Genomic DNA, 18,521 nt, shown 5'->3' on the forward strand with positions numbered 1-18,521 from the left:
AGGAGAAACAGACAGGGTATAGGCCTACAGCTTTATTTAATTCATGTAGGTGTTCGTTCTTTATATATTTAAGATACAACACACCAGTTGGGCTTGCAATTTGCGTGTGTGCGTGCAGGTTTTACAATCAATTGATAAATGAGGGCCTACTGTATTTGTGGCATGCGCAAAGCAAAGTTACCATGTTTACCCAGGGTAACAGGACTAAGCTCAATAACTTGTTTACAGCCAGGCCCTGCTCATAGAACATTTCATGGTAGGGGTTCAATGCTAAAGGGCACTTCAACGGTGGTAATTTTAACGTGCCGGTCCAGGGATACGAACTAGCGACCTTCCGATATCAAGACCCCCCCCGCAAACCGTTCGGCCACCGCTGCCTGGACCACTAGGCCAGCAGGCGCCCCTGGTGCCGTGTTTCTATCTCTGAATACATCTCCTTGCAAACTGCACTTGGAAATTCACGTGTATCAAGTAATTATTGAGCAGTCAAATTGTACTAAACCAAGGATTAAATGTTTTATTACATCTGGGTAAAAGATGAAAAAAATTATTGTCTGGAGGCTAAGGGTAGATTCTGGATTTGGCATAAAGAGGTTAAGATTAGCTAGGGTTCAGAGGTTAAGGAAGAATGAAGTACCTGCCCAAGGGAACCAATGGCTCCCGAGTCATGTGGCCCATAGCTCCGGCCACGGAGTTGAACCCCAATCTTTCAATCTCAGGACAATCACTACAGGAAATAGTACACAATAGTACACATCTATATTTGTACTGTATGTCTTTGCGAGCATTGTAATAAAATTGCATGTGAGTGGAGGCACAGGTAATAGCAGTAATAGCAAATACTGTACAATACACTCTCTCCTCCCCCTGCGCTTCCTCTCAGCCAAGGGTTAGGAGAGTACATGTTATGGCTCATGAGTGCTGGGAGCACATGTAAGTTTCACTGAACATCAAAACACAATCAAGTGGTGCGAGTCCCTACGGCCTGAAGCGGGGAGCGAGCACTTAGTGAAGGAGAGACTCACAAAAATATACATGAGAAGGATATATATATATACTTGGTAGATAGTGGAAAACGAGAGGATACAGAATCACAAGATGTTTAAGATTACCTGATACCATAAAAGAGCAAAAGCACTCTAATATCAGTATATTCTTTAGTGAATATTGGTTGCACGTGAATCAGAATGTGTAATGTATTTCATGATGGGCTGACTGAGCAATCCATTTCAAATAGTTATTGGCTGAGTTTCCCCAAAGGAAATATAGTGAGTGGGCGTGTGGTTCTTCTCAACAACACCCCCTTTCACTGTGAACATAGATCCATGCATAGATGTGCCACACAATGGTAGGCCTGAGGCCTGGTATTGTAGGCCTCAGGCCTACCATAAAAAAATGCTGAATTAACTAGCTTGTATCGGTAACTTTGACTGCACAATAGCCTCCCATTTAACCTCCTTGTATAGGCCTATATTTATTAACCCACAATCGAATGTTATTCCATTTAATTCACATGCACAATGGGACAGTAGTGTTTTCATATAGGCCTACATTTACCTTGCCGACATCACTTCACCTCTGAAATTTAATTTAATCATATTTGGACTGCTGGACAACTGACAGTAGGCTCTCTCTCTTCACTAAATCACACCTGTGTGAACTGAGTGGTGCAACTCCCCTGCTCTCTCTCTCTCTCATTAGCAGGCAACAGTGCAGCAATATCTCTCTCTCTCTGTTTCTGGCACAACAGCGCATTAAAGTCACAAACATAGTCACATAGCCACATATGTTAACACGGACATTGCTGTTCCTTGGAGTGGTTGCACCACTCAAAAAAATTATAATCACACATCACATATTTCTCTGCGAATGGTTTTACTACTGCCACATGTCGACAGGTGTGTGTAGGCTAAAGAGGCTTTAGGGAAACAGGTTTGCTTCTAAATGTATTCATGCAGGAGGCCTTACGTGCGCAATGAGGACAGGTATGGCTGTGCTCTAGTCTAGGTTGTCTATTTCTATGTTGTTGTGTTGACTGTGTGGCTGACTGGCTACCATGCAGCCAATTAGGCCGCACACAAGCTATGTGCAACACAACATTTCTTTGGGAAACCCAGCCATTGTCTGTAGTCGGAGTCCTTTGTAGTTTGGACCACACCTGAAACAGCCCGATATGTCTAAAATAAAGACTAAGTCCAAAAACACAAACCAAGACAGAAAGAAAAGCAAGGAGACAGCCGGATATATAGAATATCACTCTATTGAGAGAAGAATAGTAAAAAGGTTCACAAATGTACAGGGTGTTCTCAAGTGTGTGTGCATTATACAGTGAAATGCCTCGCTATAGAGCGTCCCAGTCCCGCCCCCTACAAGGGCCCAGGAAATGATTCTCCGTTCACTTTCCTCATAGACATTTCAAAAAGTATTTATTTAAAGACGTTTATGCCGGACAAAGCCAACTCTTGTCGTGACAACAAACACAATATTTTGGGCCGAACAAATAATTAGAAAGAAGAAAAAACACTTTTTTTGTTATATATTGTGTTTGTTGTCATGAGTTGTCACGACTCGAGTTTTGTCCACGGCGTAACCATCTTTAAATAAATACCTTTTGAAATGTCTATGGGAAAAATGCATTGGGAATCATTTCCTGGGCCCTGGTAGGGGGTGTGGGACTGCGACGCTCTATATAGGAGCTGTCATCCATGTAGTCAGTGAGTTCACTGACCAAGGACAAGACTGGACAAGAAGACAAGAATCATCATACAAACAATGTCCCGCTGAAGTGATAATTGTATCACATCGGAGACGTATCGAGGCGCCCTGGGTCAGATATTGTTAGGACATTTCTGTAAAATTCAGTCTACAGACTAGAGATATGCTTTCTATATAGGTGACATGTGGATGGCAGTTCAAATGGGCTATTACATGAATCAGAAATAGCCCAGGGTGACAGGATTATTACAATTATACAAAATGATACAAAAGAAACTTTAAAGGTATATTCAGTGATTTCACTTAATTCAAATATCACTTCTTTTTTGGTTTTGTTGTGATAATCCTGCCTACTATAGAGTGTGCTGACCATATCAGGAGTTCCTCCCTGTCCCCAGTTAACCCCTGGGGTCAAAAAACCGTAGGTTTCGTTTTTGGCTAGGTGGCCCAGCATTCATCCAATCAGGATAGAGGGGCCTTCCGACAATCATGATGGAGCGGGGGCGGGCCTTGGTGTGTGTGCTGTTGGCCTGTTGCGTGTCCCCCCGCTGTAGTGCGTGTGTGCATGTGCACATCTTGTTACCAGGGCGGACCGGGGGGTTTTCCAAATCACTTAATGCTCCTTTAAACCCAAACATGACCTAAAGTGCTACATTTTACCTCTAAGCGTTCTCTCGATACTGCCTTAATAAAAAATGCCTTCATATACTTTACTAGTATTTGTAGATGGTAGCACGAGTACCAAAGCTCTTGTGAAGGCAACCTGACTGCAGGACCGCAGACTGCTACAATGGTCTGACACTAGCGAAAATCACTGGCACAGAAGTACCACAACTAATCATAACCTTTACACCGCACTGTAAAAGGAAAACATCATTAGGGACACTAGCCAGTAGCCACGACGTTCATGTTTTCGTTCCTTCCTTTCCTTCCATCTCAAAAATGTTACCGGAGCATCAAATCACACACCATCCAACTCAGTAACCGTTTCTTTCCACAAGTAGAATGGCCACATGGAAATTAGAATGTTCCCGGTCAGATCCCCAGATCCCCCTGGGTTAGTGTCAAAGTGTCCTTGAGCAACACTAACTGCTCAGGCGGGTACCTTGCCATTGTTGCCTCTATAGAAAAGCAGCATACAAGCAACAATTACCTGATAATAACTTGAACTCTTCATTCTACAATATGGCTGCAGCTGTCAACACGTATTCATGCATGCCTGTCACATGCTCATACGTGTGCATGCATGCTGACATGCACACACACGTGCACGAACGCACGCACGCACGCACGCGCGCGCACACACACACACACACACACACACACACACACACACACACACACACACAATGTTAGCATGCCCAGGCTTGTCATTAAAGAGTGCAATGTGAAGATATGAGGTCTCAGTAGACCTGCTGCATGAGGCAGAGCTGAAGTTAAGACATTAATAGGCAAGAAACAGCCGTAAGGCTCCCTCTGCACTGGGACCAGGAAGATCAAAGCCTGAGTCAGCCAGAAGGAGAGAGAGAGAGAGAGAGAGAGAGAGAGAGAGAGAGAGAGAGAGAGAGAGAGAGAGAGAGAGAGAGAGAGAGAGAGAAGACAGTAAATAGAGAGATCGACAGACACAGCAAGGGAGAGAAAGGCATCAAGTATAAAAGGGGGTGGAATGAAAAGTGGAAAGAAATGGAAAATGCAGGGAGGGAAGGAAGGGAGAAAAAATGAAGAAAAAATTGGAGCAGAGGAGAGAAACATTTTTGACAGTTCCCGGCTGCCAACTGCCGTAGTGCCAGCCTCGTTTTATATTCTCCGTTGCTGTGACCTCAGAGTCACCTCCTGTTTTCCTTGGCTTCCCCGGCAGCATGGCATGCCACTGATCCTGTCTAATCAACACGCTGACTGCTGAGTCATCGCCCATTCACCGCTAACTAATTAGGGGGGAAAAAGCTTAAATGACTGCATGTCTCACACACACACACACACACACACACACACACACACACACACACACACACACACACACAAATCTTTACGCAGTGCCTGGTTTAGTCTATACCAGTGGTTCTCAAACTTTTTCATGTCAAGACCTTCAAATTTAAATTTGGCCATGGACCACCATTTGAAAATAATTTGTGCCAGGGTCCAGGGGCAAGATTTGTGTTGTAAAATTCTTCGGAGCTCTATTATGCTTTATTAACTCATTTTGCTGTGGACCCCCTGGAATCCCCCTCAAGGACCTAGTGGACCCCACTTAAATTTACCTTAAAAAACCCTGTTTAGCTAGTGTGTTTCAAGGGAACCAGTAAAACCCTTTTCTCAAACAATGCAGCACTTTGTGAAAGTGTTCATTTCAGAACGCTTGACTCAGCAGACTGTTTTTAACAGAATTTGCCTGCTAACTTTCAGCTTTAAATAGAAATTATTGCCATGAAATCCATCATTCTTAATCGGCCTCTCCACTTCTTGATTCTCTACCCGCCTATTCCCTGAGGGTGAATAATCTATTATTTATGCGTTTGCCTCACTCTGGAAGTGTCACTTCCACTTTAAAAAGCTTTGAAGTTCGGAAATTTGACTTGACTGCTGAAAAAATTCAGATAAAGCACCTCAATCTGTCGAGCTTTCTCCTACATGACTACAGGGTCAACAGTATATAGGCTACCTGGGAACATGGAATGTGCTCACTCGAGCACTCAGCTGGATGAAGCTGAAAACCAATTTCCACCTGTGGGATGAAATACCGTAGGTCTATTATTATTATTATTGTTGTTGTTATTATGCCTGAGCAGGAGAGTTCACAAGGCTTTACTGTAAGTGTGAGTGTAAAGAGTTTGGTTATGAAGATCTGTGCAGGGACTGTACTGTATGTATACAATATAACACTTATATACCCTCAGAAGAGCAGCTTTAACTTGAGTTTGGTTAAGTAGACCAGGGGTATCTACTGTATACTTTGACTAGGGGCTGAGTATCTTTTTTCCCCACTGGTTGCATCCTAACAGCCTACTGGATGTCATTTAAAGAGGTTTCCCCTCTGGCTGAACTGAGCCTTGGTGCAGGGTATGGTTGATGCAACACTCAATTTACTGTGCCTGATTATCTAAGGACACCACCATAACTCAGAGAGTGTAGAAATGGAACCAAATTGATCGGTCTGGTCCATTTGTACACTATCAGAGTTGCAGTTGGAACCCCCTCAATGAACCGTGAGGGTCTCTGGACCCCACTATGAGAACCACTGATAGCATGTAGCATTAGCTAAACTAAGCCAAGTGTGAGTGTTAAGTACTACAATGAGGCTGTGTGCTCGTCTGTCATTCTGGTTATGTACCGTTATATGTCACTCTGTCTACATAATGTTTACGCCGGCCCATCGCTGTAAAGGACAATTGAGGTTTAACAATGCAACACTAGCCTGGCTCCAGCTCTGAATCGCTACCATTAAAAACATGAAAATTCAGACTGAGTGTCAGGCTAATGCAACAAAGCTCAATTATGCACACCACTGGGTTATAGATGTTAAGGGGCAGGGCCTATTTCCCAATAGGACTAATAGATACAAAATACATAGGCCTGCCTACATACATTAGAAAAATACAAAAAACACCTACCAGCTTTGTTTGAATAAAAATACATGAATTGTCTCTGCCAGGCCGAAAGGCAGATTAAATCTCGTCTTTCCCGCCCTGTGTTCGAAACTGTTATCCATGCCTTTATGACATCCCTCCTCGACTACTGTAATGCCCTGTATATTGGAGTTAACCAGGCCTCCATGCTTACAGGTACACGTAAGCGTGACGATATTAGTCCTGTACTAGCCTCCCTCCATTGGCTTCCTGTGCGATACAGGATTGATTTCAAGGTTTTGCTTTTAAATGACATAAAAAAAGACATATTTTTATTCTTTGGCTTTTCCAAGCATAGTATGAGCTTTTGATGTTGAAAGTGACACTGTGTACTGTATGTTGTTTGTTTTTAAATGAATGTTGTGATTTTTATTATTTTATTGTAAAGCACTTTGGTACAACTTGTTGTTATTTAAATGTGCTATAGAAATAAAGATGGTATGGTATGGTATGACCGAGACTATGTTTTGTACCCTGTCCGTCCATCCATGTGTCCATCATCCACCGTCTGTGGACAGCTAATCTCCGGCATCTCTGATGGCAGCAACATTGTGCCCACACACTCCCTGGATGCCAGAGGAGAACCTCTGCCCAGATTCCTTCACATAGGCATGTTATAGCTCCTCTAGGAGGCGATTTGACGACAGTACTCCTACAGATTTTGTCTAAACATTAGGCACATCTGTAACACAATAACCTGTGCTCCGAGGAGTACATTTTCTAGTTTCATCATTAAATTACTACAACCCTTGATGATGGAGGCAACTGCGTTTGGACCATCTTCTTGCCCAAAAAGATCCTAGTAGCCAACCATCTCAATTATGACAGAGATTTGAGAAGTGATGCAGAAATGGATGCTTGCATTGACTTTTATAACCACACAAAACATTTATAAATTGCTGTTGTAACAGTTATACTGAAGCCAACAGCCTGATCTGACATCAGCTTCTACAATGCATTACTTATAGCTAGTGCGGTTGTTCCCTATTTTGTGTTCCAATTGGTTCTCAATGACAATTGATGGTTATTCTGCAGGCTTTCCTAGAATCCCATTCTGCTCTGCGACTGTCAAAGGCTTAGTTTTGTTATCTCCCGATCAATCCTGTCTTTTACTCCAAGGATGAATGAGTGTTCTGAGACAGGGTAATCCGTCCACCTGCAGCCTGCTAAGTCTGTGCTTTGTCTCCACACAGCCATAATGGATGTCCCTCGGGCTGCTGAGGCGCAGCCACACAATACCTCAAAACTATGAAAGCACAGCCACAACACTGCATCGTTTCTTAGTACAGTATCAGCTATGTGGTAAGTAGTGGACATACTTAAATGTGTTACAGAATCCTATCCCATGGGTCCTGAATGAATTAGAACATCCAACATGTTTGGATGCCTGCTACTTTGAAAACAGATGATTACAGTCGACATACTAGAATAGCAGCATTTTGCCATTTTAAATGAGCTATTTTATTCCACAAATCATCACCACACTATGGCCACACTATTTAATAATATGAAATATGCATCGTTTGAGCAAATACAGTAGATTACTGCAGAATATGAAATGGTCATGGTGCCTGCTGAGATTGTACAATACGTTCAATATCTATGTCAAAAGTGGCAGATATATCATTCTATATTCAATTATTAAATTATTATTAAAGTCCATTGTTTGTATCATGGAATAGAGATTTGGTTGGGGTGATTTTAGTAGGTATCCTCTCTCACAAAGTTTTCCTCTATTCGTGTTTGTTCTGACAGTGATGCTGTTTGAAGGCTCCCTGGGCTGTAAGACACAGCAGACATATGGTTTCTGTCAACAAAAACACATCACAGCCTTTTCCCCCTGCCTTCCACTGACTAGTGTATCACACTAAGTAAGTTGTTCCACTTCCACATAATTATGCTGCAGTCTTAGAAATGCTAAGACTGGATAGCTGCGCGCCCCTACGTTCCTGCCTCTGATCTGCTCTGTCTCAGCTAGCCACTCTCAGTGCGGGAGGCGGTACAATGGGAAGTCAATAAGGAAGTCAAGGAAGGAAGGAAGAAAGAGAGAATTTCAGAGCAGCCAAAACGGTCAAACAAAGTCAAACCGTTAGAGACCCTACGTAAAGTAACAAATTTCAGAAAACATTACGGAGGGTTCCAAGAGGGGCTAGACTTGAACCTTACATGAGTATTATGAAGACTGTATTCACAATAAGTGCCACCATAAGCAGCACTCTCATTCTGATGAACTAATGACCAAGCTAGAAATTAACCTCTCAACACCAACTGAGACATTGTACACAGATTTGGAATACCTATTCATATTTGGTTTTTTATTTTAGGCCGTTTAAAACTGCGCTGTCCTCTCACCTTGAGACTAACTGTTTATGCTTTGACTAATCATCACTATAATAATCATTTACACGTTAAGTAACCAATGATCCACTTGATCCACTGTGTTTTGCTGTTGTTGTATGTATTCTTGTATGCTTTATGCCGTGTGTCTTGTCTGTGTTTATATGAAAAAGAACATATGCATTTTGTAATGTGCGGACCCCCTTGAAAACGAGATGATTCATCTCAAGGGATTATTCCAATACAGAATTTCAATATATTAGCAATAAAACTTTAGAAAGACATGAAGTGTAGAACATTTTTTGTTAAACAATAGCACGCCAACATTTCATCCTATTCCACAAGCAGGCTCTGCCCAATTAAAAGCAGAAGTGCAAACATTTATTATCCACCTCAGCAAAGAACAATGTTAACCACTCAAGCAAATTGTATACTTTATCATATTTTGTGCAACGAAAATAGCAAATCTACAAGCAGCTTGCAAATTGGCAATTTCCACTATTCTTGAATTTCTTGGGAAGTCAGGGTTACCCACACATGAGCAGCCATGTCAGTGGGTCTAAAACTCCATACTCATCAGTGATTCTACAAAGCTTAGGTGACAAGAGGCTAGTTGGCTATAATTGTTGTTCCTCTGACACGCAAATCCCTCTTTCACCCCATCTCTCTTTTCCTCAACTCCTTACCCATCTCGGCTGTAATTCTTCCTCTAATTCGCCCTCCTCCTTTTTCCTGGTTGTCAGTGGCGGGGTTTTTAATGATTGCATCTGGCAGTGCCGCAAATTAATTCCTGCCTCTCTGGCAAAAAGCTGTTCCCCACCTGATTATGCAAAGCAGGCCTACATTCATTCTTTGAAGTAGAGGGAAGACTGCTTATAGATTCTCCCCCTTGAGCAAACACAGCAATACGGGGAACACACCAACACCCACAGTTCACACAGAGGTCAACGACATGGCTACTCTCAACCTCCTAGCAGCACTCCATTCCTCATCACTTGGAGTTGTACCGCTATTATCTATGTTGATATATTAACACTATGGGTTTTCCTGTGTACATGATATATTCACACTAGAAAGAGTGAGGCTACATTTCTAAAGAGAGGCACACAGAAGTGGAAAGAAAGTAGGACAGCCAATATAAATAGCCATATCTGAATGCACCAAATAATCCTTGTGTCTATGGCCAAATAAGAGTAACCGAATGAAACAGGTGCAAAGCCATATGTGTTGCTACGGTAACTTATTCTATTGATCATATCCTAAGAATGCAGAAGGACAACTCCAGCCTGTGGAAGAGCTTACCCAGACAGACAAACTTTCATGTTACATCAATGCCTGAATTATTGGAATTTGGTAAATGGTCTGCATTTCTGTCATGTCTTTATGTGAAGTGCTTTACAATGTGCATTCCTTTCGCCCCTCCATTCACTCGCAGACAGCAGAGGCAGACATGCAAATCGAGTGCAGTCAATATTCTGTGTCTTGCTCAAGGACACTTTGAGACAAAAGCCAGGAAGAACTGATCGAACCCCACATGGCTACTCAACCTTCTAGTCTCTTTTGGAAGTTTTAAAATAAAATAAACTCGCCAAGGAGTGAAGCAGAGCTGTAAATCATTAATTGCTATTGAAATGGGGGAAAGGATACACTCAGTTAACCATTAGTCTAAATTAGTGGTTAAAAAGAATATACTCTGTATGGAACAAAACAAAGTGCTAGCATATTGCCATTTTACTTGTGTAAGAGCTATATTTATGGTCATGTGTGCAAACTGTGCATCAATGTGCAAAAATGTTTCTATATCGTATAAAAAAAAATAAGAGCATGTCAAAACACAATGCAGAAATTCAAAAAGTAAATGTTTTATTCTAAAAAGCTTTCCTACAAAACAGAAATTATTTGGTCCAGACATTATTAATTACATTATTAAAGCATTATCTTTGCCCTTATGACAAGTAAGACGCGCAAACGCGGGAAGCGAACGCAGCTCGTAAATTGAAATAACAACAATTAGAATAAATTATGTACTTTAAGGTTTTAAAGTTAAGTTTGTGTGTGTGTGTGTGTGTGTGTGTGTGTGTGTGTGTGTGTGTGTGTGTGTGTGTGTGTGTGTGTGTGTGTGTGTGTGTGTGTGTGTGTGTGTGTGTGATACAGCTCCGCCCTCTGGTGGTGGGTGGGTGGTGTTACAGCGTGACACAGAAATGTTCTGCTAGGTCTCATAGTTAGTGCTCAGTGCGTTCACAATAAGCCTATACAGTCTTTGAAATTTTTTTAAGTTTGAAACAATACATTAAAAGGCTGATATTATTGGCTGTCAAGAATTATGCATTTGCTGTCTCTAGCCCATAGACTACCCAGTCTTGTTTTAGTTTATACAGTATTTCTAGACATTTTCTTTTCGTTTTAGTCCATATTCGTTTGTTCATGTTTGTTTTACTCTATTGTATGTATTTGTTTTGTTGTGAAGCAGGTTGGAAGCTATTCAGAGAGGTATCAAGCATTATCAAAATTAATCACCAGTGATACCCAGGAGGTATTATGAAATATCACTGCAAAAGGTAGACACCATTTTATAACTTTTGGTGCACTGGAATTGGTTTAATGAAACATCCCTTAATTTAAACCAACAGATGTGTTGCTGTAACAGATGTGGCTGCTACCTCAGCAAAAAACTTCACCATTTAGAGTTAAAGGGTCACATTTAATATGGCTGACTTTCTTCTGAGAAAAACAATGAAAGTAAATAATAGATGGAATAGAGGGATGCATCATAAAGAATTGACAGATAGGGTGTGAATCTTTACCCCTGCTGCACTTTCTGACCAATGGTGCAACATTAAAAACTCCAGCTATCTATAGACAACAGTGTATATGACAAACATATTGTCGCTGTGTGACGGAAACTTCACATGTCCAAAAACTATTCAATAATTAGGGGATTGGCTAATACAAATATAGAGATAGATCCACAACTACACACTGAAGATGGAAAATTGAAAGATGATGCAAACTTGAAAGGACAGATGGTACAAAATCATTCCCAATCAATCACTAGGATCTGCTGGAGATCTATATATACACACACACACACACACACACACACACACACACACACACGCGCACACACACACACACACACACACACACACACACACACACACACACACACACACACACAATATATATATATATAAAGTCTTCCAGCTAACTTTAAACAATGAATTTAGAAGAACTGCGTACTCATTTAATTCAACCTGTAGGCAATCATTCAAGTGTGAGTTAATTCTCAAGCCAGAAAGTCGTTTTTTGCCACTCATTAGGTATTCCTGAATAACTTCCGGGTTTGATGATGATGTCACACGCATACCCTCACAGTACTCCCAACTGATTTATGTGTGCAAGCTCAGCATTTCCTTCTAATTCGACACAAGAACATTGGTCCCCAAGTATTTCACCACTGAGGGACCACTAGAATGCCATGTTTGTGTGAGTAAGAGGACACAGTGCCATATTGTTTATGCCAAGATGGTTTGTTGTCTGGCTCTCTGTAGTCCGTGTGGACGGAGTCAAAAGTGAAATGGTTTCTCTGCCTCCACTATTAGATATTATCAAAGCATTTGGAGATCTCTCGGGCTATACCATAAATTGGGACAAGAGTGAATTTATGCCTCTTGGTGAAATGAGCCCTGAGTTTCTTGAAAGTTTACCATTCCGTATTGCTGTCGATCAAATTGAGTATTTAGGTCTTACGATACCTAAGGACCCTAATTTGATATATAAAACAAACTATTTGAAAGCGGTTGAAAATTTTAAATCCAACATCGAAACCTGGAGACTATTGCCCTTGTCCATGATTGGCCGTGTTAACGCGATCAAGATGGTGACACTGCCCAGACTGCTATATCTTCTCCAAAATCTTGCTATATTTTACCCAAAACCTTTTTTAAATTACTGGACTCTACCATAATGCCATTTATATGGGGTTTCAAGGTTCACCCTGACCGCATATCTAAAAAGCACATAACTAAACCCAAAAGTGTGGGAGGTCTAACTTCCAGCATTATTATTGGGCTGCTAACTCTAGAGCTTTAATGTACTGGATAGACGCTTATCCAGGCAAAATCACCAGCTCAACCCCCTCATGGCTCACCATAGAACAGGATATCCATAAAACGTCCCTGCATGCCCTTTTGTTTTCAACAAAAAAATCCCTGGCTTCCATCTCTAATATTTTCTTGGTTAAACATTCTCTGAGAATCTGGTACCAAATAAGGAAAGCATATAAACTGCCTGAAATATCTTCTTATACGCCTATACATTATAATCATGCTTTCACCCCTTCACTGGATAAGAATAGCTTCACACTCTGGGAGAATAATGGAAAAAACACTTTATCTGACCTCTATATTGATAATGTCTTTGCCTCTTTTATACAACTTCGGGAGTTTTACACACTCCCAACTTCACAGTTCTTCCGATACCTCCAGGTCAGAGACTATACTCGCAGAAATATACCACATTTCAAATCTACTCTACCTCCCTCACATGATTTCTATGCAATCATGAACCAACACCCCGATTCTAAGGGTCTGATTTCACAAATGGTAGACTTTTTCACATCATATGAATCTCCCTCTACACAACACCTGAAAGAGGCCTGGGAGGAAGATCTAGTTATAACAACTGATGATGATGCCTGGGAATCATATCTTAACACCATACACAGTTGCTCCATAAACTCCAGACATCAATTGATCCAATTTAAGGTTATCCACAGGTTGCATTATTCCTGCACTAAGCTTCACTCATTTTATCCCTCCGTTTCTCCACTATGCTCAAAGTGTGACACGGCAGAGGGCTCCCTAGGACATCTATTTTGGTCGTGCCCTAAACTAACAAAATTTTGGAGTGACATCTTTAAGTTTTTCTCAGACGTGTTTGACTGTGTTATCACCCCAGACCCCTAGCTACTGTGCTATCCTGGGCGGATTTCAAGACCTGTCATTTCTGACTCACTACCAACATAAAGCCATACAATATGGCATGGTTATCGCAAAGGAGTGGAAGTACCCACTTTTAATGTATGGCTAGCAGAATTGACCAACCTGCTACAAATGGAAAAGATATGACGTTTCTCTTAAAACGAAAGTATTTGACAGAATGTGGAAACCGTTTTTTTCTCACCTATCATTAACAGGCTGAAGTATGTATGCACATAAATGTTTTATTTAATTTTTTATTATATATTTTTATATAACTCTTAACTGTGATCTATTGTATAATATTTTCATTTGTGTATGTTTTGTTTCTGTGCTAAATGTATTTTTTTTTCTTTCCTTTGAATGGGGGGGTGGGAAGGGTTTGTGTGTGTGTATATGTGTATGTGATGTGATTGTTTGTAAAGTATGTCTTGTCTTTAAACCTGAAAATGTATAAATAATATTGTAAAAAAAAAAAAAAAAAAAGTGAAATGGTTTGAGAAGGGAATACCGATCTCCTCCCACAGATCTTCAGCCTGGGCCTCAGGGCAGGTGTTGAGAACCCTCTCTACCACAGCATGGTTATCACAGCTGGACAACGTGCACGTTGAGTAAACCACAATCCCCCCTGGACGCACTGCTGCCAGTGCAGCACTGCAACGCAAACACGTGCACTTTAGAACCTCAGAATTCCTTTATTATTAGCCTGTTTTATACTTGGTTACGCACTGATATCGCGTCACAGCACTTCACGAGTCACGACTTCACGAGTCACGACACATTGTGCAACCAAGTATAAATTAAGCATAGGAATATATTGGTTTTTTAAAATAATATTTGGACTCCATAAGAGTGTATTATATATAAAAACACTATTTCAGTTTCACACAGTTCCGGAACCTACAGTGTCTGCATTTGAGTATGTGTGGGAGCAGCTGTCTAGCTTCTGTCAACTGTTTGCCACCCACCTCCACCTGCCTGCCTCCTGCTTGCAGGGCATATACATTTAGAATGTGAGCGCAGACTGTCATGTACAGTATATGTATAGGGAGGGGGAGTCCCTTGGTGCTTTTAGAAGCTGTTTTAGGTTAGAAGAACGGAACAGGACCTACCAGAGCAGCTGAGCCTGGAGGTCCGGCAGACTGCCTCTCTCCCTCAGTCTATGCTCCCCCTGATGGCCACTGCAAGAATACAGCCTTTTAGTCTACTAAAACCTGAGAGAGAGAGAGAGAGAGAGAGAGAGAGAGAGAGAGAGAGAGAGAGAGAGGACCATGAGAGAGGGCAGAAAAACAGAAAAGAGAAGTGTCAATACAAGAGTCGAGACGTTCAAAGCATGAAACCTCATACAGCATCTCCATGAAACCCGCAATTCTAAATAATACCTGGAACGCCCTACCAACAGCCGTTAAGAAATGTGAATCCCTAGGCTACTTCCATGACGGGCAAGACCTACGCTGTTGTGTTCACACTATCATTTTTGGGGCGCGAAGTTGAAGGATTTTATGGACATACCGCTCAAGGAAATTACATTATCCGTGAATGAAAACAAGTGTTGTGATTGGTCGGAAAAATATTGTATCTGGGGGAAATACATCTGACGGATGTTCCGGACAGACACATCCGCCGATAGCATCTCTGCCTTACCCCCTTTCTGAAACCAGCTCCTCGCCACTCGCCCTACGCCCTCGATATGCGCGTTCACGCGAGGCTGCGCCATATTAAGTGTCCGAAACCAAGCAGCCTTGAGTGGAAGTGGCTTATAAAGCCCTCAAGAGCGAGTCTCTTGGAGGATCTAGACTCGATTGCCTTGTGCAGCCCTGCTCTCTGTCTGCATGGAAACCGTACCACCACAAATAAATTATAAATAAACAATCTTCATCTGATGCAGAATAGACAACGCTCCAACTGATTTCCACAAGGGCTCTTTATTTACCCCACCGTGAAAAACTATAAATGAAACCACACAAACAAAACAACTTTTAACAATGATTTTTAAACACCATGGATGTATGACAGTCACGCTGTATTTCCTTTTTCCATATTAATGAAATCCACATGTCACACAAACATACACGATGCAATGCAATATAACTGTAGGCCTACAAACAAAATAACAGGTAACACAATTGCATGATGGTAACCATGGCAATGAATGGTGTCTGTTTCCTGTTTCTGCACAAGGAGGGCGAGTGTATTTCCAAACAGTTTTTTATACCCAGCACCCCAATCAAGGGAACTTGATTCAGCTGGAGGGGCGAGAGCACTTCAATTCAAGGGACTGGTTTCAGAAAGGGCCAAATTTGTGACCAGGCATTTCTCTTCACAGATGAGTAAGGCTGGGACCGAGGCTAGACTCCTTCAAAGCCGCTCTCAAATGGCACTTACAGGCAGCTGCAATTTGAAACTGGCCCTGTAAAAAAGTAAGTCGTCCCCCCCACTCTATTTTTCTATTACAAGTTTTCCCTTTTTCTAACCGTGTATACGATGATTTCTTTTTTTTTGCATATTAGTGTATATTTGAATGTATTTAAATGTTTTGATGAATTGAAAATGGAGGACCCTTATGTAAACAAGTCTTAGTGCTTTTTCTGGTTGATTTTGTAGTGCATGTATTGTATTGTATGTATGTAGCAGATTTTGTATTGACCTGTAAATTCCTTGAACTGTGCCCATTTTGAAAACTGTTAAAATAATAAAATGTTCAATCAATCAATCAATCCGGTTGGGTGCAAGTAATGGAAAATGTTTACTATTTCAAGTACCTCACATCCTTGTCTAAATGAGCAAAACTCCATAGTCAGTCGGTTTTCAAGTTATCACATTTCAGCAGAAGTACTGGTAGATATTTATTTTTCACCACGTGGGCATTTGTGGTCTGTTGAATAGCCAATATTCTGTTAGGTGAGCCAACCACATTTCTATAATGGTCAGTGTTGGTAAAAGAAGTGCAACTACTCCCTCTGCTGGACATTTCTTTCTTTGGAAACGTGTAGTTTGAATTTTCACTAGAGCCATGAATTTCAAAGCGGCAAGCCTGTGACTTTATAAACAATGTATTATGTATTGTCTTATTCATCCAGGATATGCTTAGTTTTCCAATGCTCCTGGCTATCACATTAAAGGTGCAATCAGGATTAACCCTTTATGGTCCCCGGTGCTTGGACTCCGTTTGGTGCCCTAAAGTCCTTGCATTAGGCATTAGGGTGCAATACCCTTTTCACTGTCTTTTAATGTTCTTTAGCTTTTAGTGTTTTTTCCTTTTTTCTAATAAAGTAGTTTTTATTTAGTTGTTACCTCTGTAAAGCCCCCCCATGTAAAGCGTCTTTGGGTACTCAGAAAAGCGCTATATAAGTTTGAGATATTATTATTATTATTATTAATACAAGTTGAGGGTGCACTATTGCCATTTGCCAGATATCAAAACTGTAAGGCATCAATTATTTACCCACCTTATCATAAGTGCCTGCTTCACAGAGACTGTGATTAATAGCTAGAACACATGCATTCAATAGAGGCAACTTATACATGATTGATATTCCTAACTTACATCATGATTGGCAAACTGCTTGAAGGGATAATTATTATGGTTTTCAGTGTTCGAACTTGAGAGTACAGCTAGTTGAATAATAATGTCTTATTCAAGTATAAACTGGACAAAATCACAGAAATGTTCCCATGGAATAGGATCAAATATCGTAAATATTAGAATTGGTGTTTTACCTGGATTGGCAGTTTACATAATAGCCAAGGCTTTTCCCCCAGGGGCAGAGCAAAGAACAAAGATCCAGGACTTTGTCACAATCCCTGACTTGCAATGCCAGCACTGGCAGCAGGGAGGCAGCATTCAGCAGGTAGTCCAAGCCTAGGATGAAGACAGGAGTCAGAGTTATAACTTATTATAACTAAAACAAACTACATCTAGAAATGGAGAAAGAAATAGGAAAAAAGAGGCTAAAACTGAATTGTGTTTACGAAAATGTCCTTGATTTGAATCTACCCTTGTTGAATCTTGACCCTCAGAATTACAATGAAAGAACTAAAACTAAAACAAATAAAAAATAAACTACAACTATATATGTTCCAAAATACATTTCCAAAACTGTAATAAACTTGGAATACAGGACCTTAGACTGAGGTCCTGCCAGACAGAACGGTTGAGAGGCGGTGTCTGGAGGGAGATGGGGCTCATTGGCCTTCGGGGCTCCGTCAGGGGGTGCAGAAATTATTTCAGACAAAGAATAATAGCTGAGGAAAGAGCCATAGAGTAATGTTTGAGAGTCCCGAAGCAGTGAAAGGTCCTGAAAGATACATAACGTCAGTCTTACCCAATACCCAATCTTTCTGTTTTATGAACACAAGGCTGCTGTACTTTATACCTCATACTAGGCACCTACCATATGGGGCTACATGGAGTAGAAGTAAAAGTACCTGAAAACTGTACTTGAGTAAATGTGCTTAGTTACTTTACACCAGCACTTCTAACGAGGAGTGACACGTCAACACTCCAACACACACAGAGGTCACGGTCAGGGTCACAGAGGTCACGGTCAGCGGGTCAGGGTCACAGAAGTCACAGTCAGGGTCAACGCCCTGTAGCTCAACTTGCCTTTTCATGCTGTCACAACTCGACACAGACACCTTTATTACCACTAGCAACTGACCTGTGCCAAAACCTGCTTACTCACTCATGCACACACTAAAGGCCTATTCATAGTCTGGATTTTCGGTGGTGAGGTGACCACCACTCCGATGGTGAGCTGAACACCGGAGCTGAAATAACGTTGAGCGGTGGTGAGTAAAAACAGAGAGAAGGGCTGGAGTGGTCTGTGACGTCCTGTGACGTCATGTTGTAGTTCGGTGGTGACCT

At 41.3% G+C, this 18,521-nt stretch overlaps 1 protein-coding gene across 1 annotated transcript; it reads right to left on the minus strand.

Moving 5' to 3' along the window:
• Positions 1-9,520: 9,520 nt before the first annotated feature.
• LOC308320208 (tRNA (cytosine(34)-C(5))-methyltransferase, mitochondrial-like) lies at positions 9,521-18,268 on the minus strand (the record flags this gene model as incomplete). Its single annotated transcript, XM_080770526.1, is given in 9 exon segments — positions 9,521-9,563; positions 14,138-14,308; positions 14,767-14,858; positions 17,104-17,144; positions 17,375-17,387; positions 17,391-17,429; positions 17,431-17,516; positions 17,802-17,952; positions 18,179-18,268. Coding segments are annotated over 9 exon segments (726 nt in total).
• Positions 18,269-18,521: the final 253 nt, after the last annotated feature.

The sequence above is a fragment of the Protomyctophum bolini genome (assembly GCF_963924005.1).
Source record: "Protomyctophum bolini genome assembly, chromosome: 1".
NCBI lineage: Eukaryota > Metazoa > Chordata > Actinopteri > Myctophiformes > Myctophidae > Protomyctophum > Protomyctophum bolini.